Source organism: Arachis stenosperma, chromosome 6, assembly GCF_014773155.1.
Source record: "Arachis stenosperma cultivar V10309 chromosome 6, arast.V10309.gnm1.PFL2, whole genome shotgun sequence".
Classification (NCBI taxonomy): Eukaryota; Viridiplantae; Streptophyta; class Magnoliopsida; order Fabales; family Fabaceae; genus Arachis; species Arachis stenosperma.
The window spans coordinates 23,747,558-23,759,230 of record NC_080382.1 but is presented as its reverse complement, the minus strand read 5'-3'; the positions used below and the strand labels follow the sequence as shown (position 1 = coordinate 23,759,230).

Below are 11,673 nucleotides of genomic sequence, written 5' to 3'. Positions count from 1 at the left end.
GAGAGAATTTTTAAAATTGAACAAGTTAGATTTAAGGATCAATATGTCCAGATTTTGAAGAAATTAGAAACTTAAATGTATTTTTAAATCCTCAAAGACTTAAATATCTGCGGACCGAAAAGTCAAGAATCAAATTATCCTTTTCTCCTTATTTTATATAGTAATAACTTGACCGATTTCAACTTTTTCATCAATTTAATCGCATTTTCTTTAATTTGTCTAAAAAAAAATACAATTATGTATATTGTTGCTTACTTATATACTAAGTACATCACAGTAATGTGTTTCCACATTATCACCGTGACTTTTACATCAGTCATTTCACAAAATCATCAAGAAACAAGTAAGTGGGCAATTAAAACACCAAGCAGCAAACTGAGAAGATAAAATTCCAGAGAGACATATTATAATGCCCTATTCTCAATCACTGAGAGGCAATAACCAATAACTGACGTATAACGAAGTCAACATTTGACTACTCACCAAACACTTCCTTGTGAGTTGTGACGATAGGTGCTTCCAATTAAGCAGCACAGCAGGAATTAATTTACACACTAAAACACCAATTATGGGGGAGGGCCGAAGAAACGAAAGGAGACGACTAACACACAAAGAATGCATAGTACAAAAAGTGATGCAATCCACTTTTTCACTATACAGTGGAGCAATAAAATGACTCATAGTATTTGTGTTGATATTACCCTACATTCTCGGCAGTGTTTTCTTCTCCACACCATTTTGTCACTTATAATGAGTAACCATATCTTTTAGGATCTCCTGGCAAAAAGAAGGGATGTCTTAACGCTTCCCTTGCTCTAAGCCGCTCTACTGGTTCATACCGTAAAAGCCCTTGCAAGAGGTCAATCAAGTCACCGGCAGAATGATCAACGTGCTGCATTATAAGGTTCTGCAGAGGAATATTAGAGAAATAAACAGGTAAGGAACTGGATTAAAACTACTTGACACATTGTCACCATGGAAGAAAACTAGATGATATAATAATCATTAAGTTCCTTGGTTACAAGGGTAAGCAGAAGCTCTCAGTTGAAAAATTTGAAGCTATCACGTGTAGATGACAAATACTTTTGCATTAAGCATCTAATCAACTCAGCCTTTTTTGCACTGACCTTAATTTCATCCAAGTGTCGTCTACAGAATTATCATTTTAAGGCAAAAAATGTAGCAAAACATGTGGCAGGTAGAAGAGGAAGACCACTAAGCCACGGAATCATCATATAAAACACGTACTATATATAATTATATGAAAGATGAATTAGGTATAGGCAAACCACAGAGTTGGAATTACCGGTAATCGAGGCAATTTCCAAACTGCCCTCATGCTTTCTCTTGAAGTTGAACTATCAGGCCAACCCAAACGTGCACCCCTTCTAAAATACTTCTCGGCTCGACGACTGCAGTACCAGGCATTACATGAAAATCCACAGAAAGGTTGACGAGAAAAAATATTTCCAAGTTCAAAGAGAATCCAAAAGCTCTTACTCTGCCCTGACCACCATTTGGGGAGGCAGTGGCCCTAAAACTCGCTCCATCATGGCAAGATGTTCCAAGTTCTCATGCGTCTGGAAAAGTGCCTCACCCTGTTAATATAAAATGAAGAGGAACATTAGACAAGACCAAAAATAAACAAAAGTACATATATGGAAATCTGAAATAAAATAACCCAAGACACAAATTAAAGATCATAGAAAAGGTTTTTTGTTGATGGAAGTATGGCAACAAGAAATAAGAATATAATCTAGCCATTATAAATATCAACAGGCCTCAAGATCAAAAACCTGTTGGAAATAACATGTATATGTCATCAACACATGTTATAGGTACTAGCTACCCAATCCAAACTTCCAAGTGGTATGAATTGACCAATTAGAAAGTTATTTTGATCCCTTGACATACCATATAACATTTTCTAAGGTAGACAAAACATAGCATATCAAATTTTCTAGGCCAGCTATGGACAACTATTTTTAAACCTTTCCATAAAGGATTAGAGTGTTGACTACTTACTGTGCAAAGTTCAACTAATATGCAGCCTACACTCCAAAGGTCACAAGGATAATTCCATCCAAGACCTATAGAAAAAACAAGAGATAGTAAATACTAAATATAGATAGTAAATATAAGGTATGGTCACTGATCCAATAAGCATAAATTTCACAAGGAACAAAAGTTACCTAAGATAACTTCTGGTGCACGATAATGTCTTGTTGACACTACATAACTATGATCTTGATGCTCAAATGTTGTACTCCCAAAATCAATGAGTTTAATGGAACTTGTCTTGGGAAGATTCTTGAAATAGGAGCCATCTTTTGTGGTCCGTGACAAAAACTTAAATGTCACAAATGAAGAACATGGCGACAAAAGAGAATGGATGTTAAATTTTGATCTTTGAGTTGTTGAGAACAAACAAGTGCAACAGAACTTCCATGAATACAAAAACTATCTTTACCCAAAACAATCTTATAGAAACTATCTTAACCAAAACTATCTTAACCAAAACTATCTTAAAGATACTATCTTACCCAAAACTATCTTACAGAAACTAGCACAAGTGCCGATATTTTTTAGCAAGGGAAAAAAAAATGCAACTACACAGTTCAAAAGTGAATTTGTTAACAACATTTGCCAGCACCTACACATTAGTTTCAGCAACTGACAATTGACAAAGAAAGTTGAATCAGCATAGTAGGATAATGACTGAAAAGAGGATACCTTATAATCTGGCACTTTGATAAATTCTGATGAGACAAGCAGAATATTCTCTGGCTTCAAATCAGTGTGAATCAAGCATAAATCATGCATAACTGCAGATATTAAGAATAAAATAAGAGTCTTAAAAGCATAAATATTTATTTTCTGTTAACTCAATAATAGTTTCACTTGTTTTCAAACATCAAGCTTAACTATCCGCATTCAATATTTATGAGCCATTACATGTGTCTTGAAAATTAACCTCCCAACAGAAAAGCAGCACAATATATGTATAAAATATATAATAATTTGGTAGTTGGTACAAGATATGTTCACACACATGCTACAGACTCCAAAAGTTGTCTGGCAAACTCCCGAACTAGATCAATGGGAAAAGAACGATAGCTGTTTTTGCGTAGAAAATCGTATAAGCTTGGTCCAAGCTTCTCAAATACCTGTTGAAACCATTTCAATAGATCCGCAAGTTTTTTAACTCACAGAATACTTAAACATGATGGAATAGATACTCCTGTCATATTAATCAAATTACAAGTATCAATAAATACTTACAATACAAATATGATTACGATAGTCAAACCAATTCCGTATTTGCACACAACTGCAAAGAACGAAACCACTTATACCACAATTACTTTTTAACATCTACAACCAATAATGGAAGAGAACCAGAATGAACTCTTACCGAGAACCAGAAACATCATGTTTGGCTAGCCTCATCAGCACATCAATTTCAGTCATTGCTGCCTCACGATACTTGATTAGGGAGCGAACAATTTTAATTGCCACAACTTCTTTCTTTTCATTGTCAAAACATTCCAAGACTTGACCAAATGTTCCTGAATGACATTCAAGCATCCAAATTAGACCATAACATTTAGGAATAAAACAACTCCAAGAATAGGATTTTTTTTAGTAAGCTTAAAAATCTTATCCCATAAAAAGAACCAGAATCTTGGATGCTACCTTCACCCATTTTACCAAGAATCCTGTCTGCAAACATAACAGAATCAATTTTAGTTAAGGACACATATGACCTAAGCATAAAGCTATACATAATAGCAAAAAATGACAAAAGAAAACAAATCTACCCAACAGAGATTCATTTGTTAAAATTAATCATTCAAAATCTCAGTTTAGATGAGTCATAAATAGAAACTTGGAAAGATGAAAAAAAAAAAAAAGTAGGGAAGGCAGGAGGCTCTATGATACTAGACTTAACAAACAGAGCATTGCAAACCAATATACTTCATATTAAATGAGGATGAATCACCTACATCGTGGTGTCAAATTTTCACCCACGGCAAAAACATAGTGACCATCTTTATCATCAGGCCTCCAAGGGGGCGATCCATTTCGAGACGTTCCCCTATAAAACATGGATGATGAATAAACATGATTTGGAACAATGCCATTCCCAACCTCCTGGCTGCGATTTGAAGCTGGAAGAACCTGCAATCATTCACAGACCAATCAACCAAAAATTAAGCAAAAAAATGTTTCCATCATTTAAAATTATATGACTCCAATACACAACAATCAAGCCTAATGTTGCTTATAAATCAACCTAAACTTCATCCATATGAAATACACCAACTGTGATAATAATTAATAATTTCTATACACATTAATTGAGCTAAAAATGTCCAAACCAGAGGCAAATTTGTTTATTTAATTTTTAAAAAAAGTAAGCATCAAATTGATATACAAATCAATTCACTAGTATGAAATTACGAGCAATCAAGCATAGGGGAAATTACGAAAAAGATAAAGATGCCGAGAAGAAAGAATGAGATAAATGAAAACCTTGCAAGGAAGAGGAGGAGGAATAGGAGGCGGAGGAGGAGGCATGTCCCATGTTAAACGAGGTCTCTTCCTTGGCCTCTTGTCTATGCTCCTATGCGGAATCTCCATTATCCGCTGCGTCTCCATTTACCTGAGCATAAAGCTCTCGTCACGATATAGCATAAGAATTCTGAACTGAACTCGATTGTTTTCAGATCACGTCCGGATCAGAAAACACACCAAGTTGGGGAAATTTTGTTCCGAATAACCACCTAAAGTTGGATCGGATGAGAGAGAGAGAGAGAGAGAGAGATGGAGAATGGGTTCAGGCTTAACCGTGGTTAACAGAATGCTGAAGCGTTATCATCAACGGAACCGATGGTTATGGATTTCGGCCAACATTATTTTCTTGAGGAACAAATTATACGGCCCATAAAAGCCCAATTTGAGGCCCAAATTATACAGCCCATAAAAGCCCAATAATACTGTAACCACTGTAATGGTCAAAAAAAAAAAACGAATTCAAGTCGTTAAGTCAGATCGGGACAGCGATGAGGAGAGTCGAAGTCGAGCATTGCAGGAAGCAATCATCAGCGTTCAGCCATGGCCATAGCCGCCACCATTTCTCTTCCTATTACTTCTCCGACGCGCCGCCACAACAGTCTTCTTCGCCATTCTTCTTCCACCACGCTATCCGTTTTGGCCACTCCTCAACGCACTCTTAAATACACTAACCCTCGCATCGTCGCTTCTTCTTCTTCGATGAGCATCGATGCTCCCGTCAAAACCTCAACCAGTTCGTTTCTCGAGCGCAAGGAGTCCGGCTTCCTCCACTTCGCCAAGTACCACGGCCTCGGAAACGACTTCGTTTTGGTGAGCCATTCCGCCACGTCATCATTTCCCCAACCTTCTTTCCCCTTTATAACATTGCGTGTGGGTTTCTGAATAGATTGATAATAGAGACTCTTCGGAGCCAAAGATCACTGCTGAGAAAGCCGTTCAGCTCTGTGACCGTAACTTTGGCGTTGGTGCCGATGGAGTTATCTTTGTTCTTCCTGGAATCAATGGCACTGACTATACCATGAGAATTTTTAATTCTGATGGTAGTGAACCGGAGGTAATCAACAGACTCTTCTTTCTTTTATTATTATTTTTGTTATTAATTATCGATTGTTGATATTTTATTCACTTAAATTGGTACCTTTTTCTCGTTAGATGTGTGGCAATGGAGTGCGATGCTTTGCCAAATTTGTTTCTCAGCTTGAGAATTTACACGGCAGGCACAGGTAATACTCATTCTCTAATTACTCAGAAGATTTCACAATGTTTTGCTTGTTATAGCGAGTAGCCTGCGATATTGTGTGGATATCTGTAATGGTAGCGGACTTGTTATGAATGAATAGCTTGTTGAAAATATCGTATAACAATGTTTGTAAGGCTTTGTTGTTGTTTGTTTGTTTGCAGTTTTACCGTACACACTGGTGCTGGTCTCATTGTTCCCGAAATCGTAGAGGATGGGAACGTAAGTTGTTATTGGGCTAGTATTTGCAGTTTACTTATTTAGTGTTGTTGGTTGGTTTAGAATTGAAGGGTTTTGTTTTCAAACTTATCTGGTATTCATTCCTGTAGTACTAACTGTTTCAGGTCAGAGTTGATATGGGGGAGCCGATTCTTAAACCATCAGATGTGCCTACTAAGTTACCTGCAAATAAGGACGGTGCTGTTGTTAAAGCAAAACTAGATGTAGATGGAGTTACATGGAATGTCACTTGTGTTAGCATGGGAAATCCACACTGTATAACATTCAGTAATGAAGAAAGCCAGGTCTATACTTTTAACATACAATATATAATTGCATAGTTACAATTCCCATTTTTAATTATCTTCATTCTTCATGCATTTGTTTCTATCCAAAGGGATGAAGCTGTGTAAGATGGCAAAGAAGTACAAAAAAAACCCAATAAATGACCACTGCGATAATATTCTGTTACAGATGCATAGATATTCATTGGCACAATTGAATGTACAACCTTTTATTTCAAAATGAAGAAAGCTCCTTTGAAATTCTAGTATTTTTGTTTACTGGACCCTTTGGTTTAACACCTCGGGAGAAGCTTCTGTCTCTGTCAGAGCAGTGTGACAATAACTTTTAACAACTTTTTTCTTCTGTTTTGACTTCTATTTGCCACAGAATTTGCTTGTTGATGATTTGAAGCTAGCAGAAATTGGTCCAAAATTTGAAAATCATGAGGTGTTCCCTGCACGAACTAACACAGGTCAGATTGTCAATTTTCATGCTTAGAGTATGATTGTCAACACTCTGTATTATGTTTATACTGTGTGCAGCTCTTCAATCTTTTATTTCTTACACTAGTGCCTCAATAATATTGTGCTGCTGCCTTGTCCTGTACCCCAAATTTTCAACCTCCATGTTTTGATTCATTGAGCTTGATCTAAAGGGCCCAAATGGTTATCATTTAATCCTATTGCAATTCTGCACTCTCATTGCGATAACATGGAATGATCTCATGAGTTTTAACGTGCAGAGTTTGTACAAGTTCTGTCTAATTCTCACCTGAAGATGTGTGTTTGGGAGCGTGGAGCAGGTTAGAACATCTATATGCTTGTTCATGTCAAAGTTGAATCATGTGTGGTCTGCATATCAAATATTTATATGGGAGAACTTAACTCTTGTGGTTTTGCTTTCTTTTTCTTTTTTTTTCTTCTGCAAATTGTTTATATGCAGGTGCAACTCTAGCCTGTGGAACTGGAGCTTGTGCCACAGTTGTTGCAGCAGTTCTTGAGGGTCGAGCTGGGAGGGTATGTTCATGTTTTATTTTGATTTCTTTCAATAAAATATTTTTTTCTTCTTCAAAAGCTGTCTCAGATTATAAGCTGTTTTTAAACACAAAATAAAATAATCTAGGAAGACATACTGAGTTTTATATTTATCCTGCAACAAGAAGGAAAATGAATTTTCATTAAGGTTGTGTTCGACTGTTCGGATAGAGCATTTTAAAATATTGGGGAATTTAGAACCCTAGTCAATCAAAATACCACATTTTAATTCCCTTAAATTTGAAATAACTTTCTTTGGATGAAACAATATCCAATTAGGAGGACATGGTTTAGATGTTATTATTTTTGTTTTCTAATATGTGAAATTGTTACAGAATTGCACGGTTGATCTACCTGGAGGGCCTTTGCTGATTGAGTGGAAGGAGGAAGATAATCATATTTATATGACAGGCTCAGCAGACCTTGTGTTTTATGGATCTTTGCCCCTTTGATATGCTTGCGCAATTGCCCCATAAATGATATTGTTAAACTCAATCCTCTGTTAATTACCAATTATGGAATAAATTATATATTAGAGGTGCAAACTTCAATTTTGTTTGGTCGACAGGTTGAATAGGTTGAATGACTGTTTTTTATGTTGTACTATGTGTACATTAGATTAGATAACAATGAGTTGTGAGAAATGTTTATCAATTCCAAACACCAGGAGATGGGAGCTTTTATGGTGCCGAATGCCGAAGAAGAAAAACATCTTTATGTGAGGAACTTTGAGTTTAATTTCATGGGTTAATAGTGAAATTAGTTCATAAGGTAAGATATTTTTTAAATGTCTCAAATTTTTCAATTAAATTGGTCTATCAAAAATTAAAAATTAATTCTATTTGGTCTTCAGTTACTTTATTAACAATTATGGTTAATGATTGATGTAAAATGTTAATTGAATATATATATAATACTTGACATGTCTAATTAAATATTAATTAAATATGTTTGTAAAAATTTATTAATTTTGTTCTTTATCCTAATTACTTAAATTTTATCTCTAATATGATTTAGCAACTAAATTGATAGATTTTTATATGGAAAAGTTCTACATCTATTTAAAAATTATATGGATTTTATCCAAGTACTTTCTACTACACGTGTTTTTTCTCACCCAAACTCTCGTTTGTTTTCTTCTTTTGTATGATCCACCTTTCTCAATGTAAACCTTTCTATATAACGTAATTCAAGTACCTTCTTTTTCTTTTCTGTTTGCGTTCTTTTTTTGGTTCTTCTTCTTCTTCCTCTTCTCCTTCTTCTTCTTCAACCTAATTAAATTTATTGTGCTCTTTTGTTCGCGTTTTTCTTCTCTGTATTATGGATCTGAATTGACTTAAACGTAATTAGCTTTGTTGTTCTTCTTCGTTTTTTTCTTCGATCGGCACTTCTGAATTGAAACTATTAATAAATCAACTTCAAATCAGTTGAATGAGTGCAATTTGGATAATTCTTCCGAAACGCATCAATTTGATGAGGTTTTGATTATTGAATTTTGAATCGAATTCAATTGAATGCAATTGCTAATTTTATTTGAAGTGAATTGAATGGACTGAGGTGATCTATATCTGAATTGAATTGAATTGAATTGATAATATGTAACTATGAGTAACTGTGAGTAAGTGTGAGTAACTGTGAGTAACTATAGAGTTGTTTCACCATGTCCATGTGTTCGGTTCGGTATGCAGAAAGGAGTAAAAAAAATTAGACGAATATATTTTGTTCTGTTCCCTAAGCACTATATAATTGTTTCACTGTAATTATGTTTTCGGTTCATCATAATTAAGATTTCGGTTCACCATGCAGACCAGCTATGTTGTGGATGAAAAATTTGTCCCAAAGGTAGGAATGATTTTCAAGACACTAGAAGAAGCTGGAAAGTTCTACAAACATTATTCCAAACTTGCCGATTTTTCTACGAAAATAAGGAACACGACTCGAGATGGAGACAAGGTTAAGAATCAACTAATTGTATGCACCAGAGAGGGGAGGTGGAAATCCAAGATATCTCCAACTTTGAAGACAAACCTTTCAGCTGGGTTAAATTGTCTGGCCAAAATTTACGTACACATAATGAAGGATGTTGGTCTTTGGACAATTTCCAAAGTTATTTTGAATCACTCACATCCTTGTTGTCCAGACCAGGCTGAGATGCTCAAACAACATAGGGAGCTTAGCATGTTTGTGCGTCGCACCATCGAAACCCACGATGAAGCCGGAATCAGACCGAACAAACTTACCAATCAATTATGGCAGCAGCTGGTAGCCACCGTCAACTAGATTTTACTGAAAAAGATGTCAGGAATTACATCACAAGGGAAGTACGGAATATTTCCGAAGAAGACGATGCCAAAGAATTTGGGAAGTACCTAGTAAGAATGAAAGAGAAGAACCAAAATTTCTTCTTTGAGCTCAACCTTGAAGGCGATCATTGTATTAAACATGCATTCTGGGCCGATGCAAGAAGCAGGGCTGCATTTGAATATTTCGGAGACGTGGTTTCATTTGACACCACGTATAACACAAACAGGTATTCGGTTCATTCAAATATATTTTGATGTTCAATGCATGTATATATTTCGGTTCACCACAGTCTGCTTGTTATTTATGCAGGTACAATTTGGTTTTAGGTTCTTTTGTGGGCGTGAATCACCATGGCCAGTCAACACTTGTCGGATGTGCGCTGATGAAAAATGAGGACATCCAATCATTCAAATGGCTATTTGAATGTTGGCTACGTTGCATGGGAGGGAAGGCACCAAAATTTAGTCTTACCGATCAATGCGCATCAATTCAAAGGGCAATTGAGCTGTGCATGTCAACAACAATTCACCGTTGGTGCATCTGGCACATTATGAAGAAGATCCCAAGCAAATTAAACAGCTACAAGGGACACAACGAAATTGAACAAGAGATGAGCTATGTTGTTTGGAATTCGTACACAAAAGAAGCATGTGACAAAAACTAGATCAATTTCCTCAGAAAGTACAGTCTCGGAGGCAACAAGTGGCTTTCAAGTAATTGAGATTTCAATTCGAACTATTTTCCTGCTCATATCTTTTTTTCTCAAAGCATGCACTGTTTTCGGTTCAACACACCTTATGGGTTCGATTTGTTTTGCAGAGCTGTACGAGGATTGGCATATATGGATTCCAGTTTACTTGGATCACCACTTCTGGGCCAGGATGAGAAGCACACAAAGGAGCGAGAGCATGCATTCATTTTTCAACAAGTTCATCACACGGAATAGCTCCTTGAGACACTTCGTGAAGCAATATGACAATTGCCTAGCAAGCAGAGAGCAAACAGAGAGAGAATTCGATGCTGCAGATTTTTACACCGTGATACTGTGTGCAACAAAATCAGCAATAGAGGCACAGTTTCAGCATGTATATACCCATGAGAAGTTCAGGGAAGTTCAAGCTCAATTCAGAGGTAAAGCGAACTGTATCACAAGATCAATGCATTCCACCCTAGGTTTCACAACATATGAAGTCATATAGCAGGTTTCCAACTCCACATTCAACAAGTTTGTCGTCACCTACGACGCAGTATCACGAGATGTAAAGTGCCATTGCTTGCTGTTTGAGTCTATGGGCATATTGTGCCGCCATTCCCTAGGTGTCCTAAGCTTTGAGCGAGTGGATAACGTGGCACCGAAATACATATTGAAACACTGGAGAAAGAACATAAAGAGGAGGCATACACACATCAAGAGCAGCCAAGATGAACCTCTACTGGAGCCGAGAAGTAAGAGATTTGACGAATTGGTGTTTCGGTCACACAATATATGTGAATTTGCATCCGAGTCTGAAGAGTTGACCGGAATTCTGCACCGAACATTTGACAAGGTCATGGCGGATATGGAAGAATATTAAGAGAGAAGCAAAGGAAAAAGTTTGTTAACCCACGAAGAAGTGACATTAAGCAATGTGAATGACCTTCAAAGCCCACCACATGTCAAAACAAGAGGTCGGTCCAAGAACAGACTTGGATCAAACCTGGAAAAAAAGATCTCAAATGCCATGAAGAAAAAGAAAACGATAGCTCCAAGCGAGGTAAAATTGACTTGCTTTTGATTAGTTAAAAATTCAATTGTTCATTTTGCTAATATACAATTAATTATGTCTTTTGTAGTTGAACCTTTTAGACTCCGGATCATCGATTTAGTCAAGCTCCACTCTTTACAATGCACCAAATATGAATTATCCAAGAGAGGATTGTACAAGTTTTAGTTTTTATTGATGTAAATTTTTGTTCACCCATGAGCACTTTTCGGTTCACCATGGCTATAGCAGGGTTAATTTCTAACTGTTGTTA

The 11,673-nt window shown here is 36.3% G+C and overlaps 3 protein-coding genes across 4 annotated transcripts; 2 read left to right on the top strand and 1 right to left on the bottom strand.

The window, feature by feature from the left end:
• Positions 1-230: 230 nt before the first annotated feature.
• On the bottom strand, positions 231-4,871 carry LOC130935898 (serine/threonine-protein kinase AFC1). Of its 2 annotated transcripts, XM_057865812.1 has the most exons (12): positions 4,537-4,871; positions 4,008-4,182; positions 3,697-3,723; positions 3,416-3,569; positions 3,283-3,331; positions 3,053-3,167; positions 2,734-2,825; positions 2,193-2,349; positions 2,026-2,090; positions 1,501-1,598; positions 1,307-1,412; positions 231-907 (listed from the first exon to the last, which is right to left on the bottom strand). In XM_057865812.1, the coding sequence occupies exons 1-12, from the start codon at positions 4,660-4,662 to the stop codon at positions 746-748; spliced, it is 1,326 nt and encodes a 441-aa protein (XP_057721795.1). In that variant the 5' UTR covers positions 4,663-4,871; the 3' UTR covers positions 231-745. The 2 variants fall into 2 exon arrangements, with proteins under 2 accessions (XP_057721795.1, XP_057721796.1); XM_057865813.1 differs by lacking the exons at positions 3,053-3,167; positions 3,283-3,331; positions 4,537-4,871 and having other exon boundaries at positions 4,008-4,176.
• A 193-nt stretch (positions 4,872-5,064) lies between these two features.
• Positions 5,065-7,956, top strand: LOC130936785 (diaminopimelate epimerase, chloroplastic). Its single transcript, XM_057866935.1, has 9 exons — positions 5,065-5,388; positions 5,465-5,632; positions 5,731-5,801; positions 5,980-6,037; positions 6,160-6,339; positions 6,707-6,791; positions 7,062-7,121; positions 7,262-7,335; positions 7,689-7,956. Exons 1-9 carry the CDS (start codon positions 5,119-5,121, stop codon positions 7,803-7,805), a joined length of 1,083 nt encoding a protein of 360 aa, XP_057722918.1. The 5' UTR covers positions 5,065-5,118; the 3' UTR covers positions 7,806-7,956.
• A 1,646-nt stretch (positions 7,957-9,602) lies between these two features.
• LOC130933905 (protein FAR1-RELATED SEQUENCE 4-like) lies at positions 9,603-11,231 on the top strand. Its single transcript, XM_057863506.1, has 3 exons — positions 9,603-9,883; positions 10,604-10,742; positions 10,860-11,231. Exons 1-3 carry the CDS (start codon positions 9,603-9,605, stop codon positions 11,229-11,231), a joined length of 792 nt encoding a protein of 263 aa, XP_057719489.1.
• Positions 11,232-11,673: the final 442 nt, after the last annotated feature.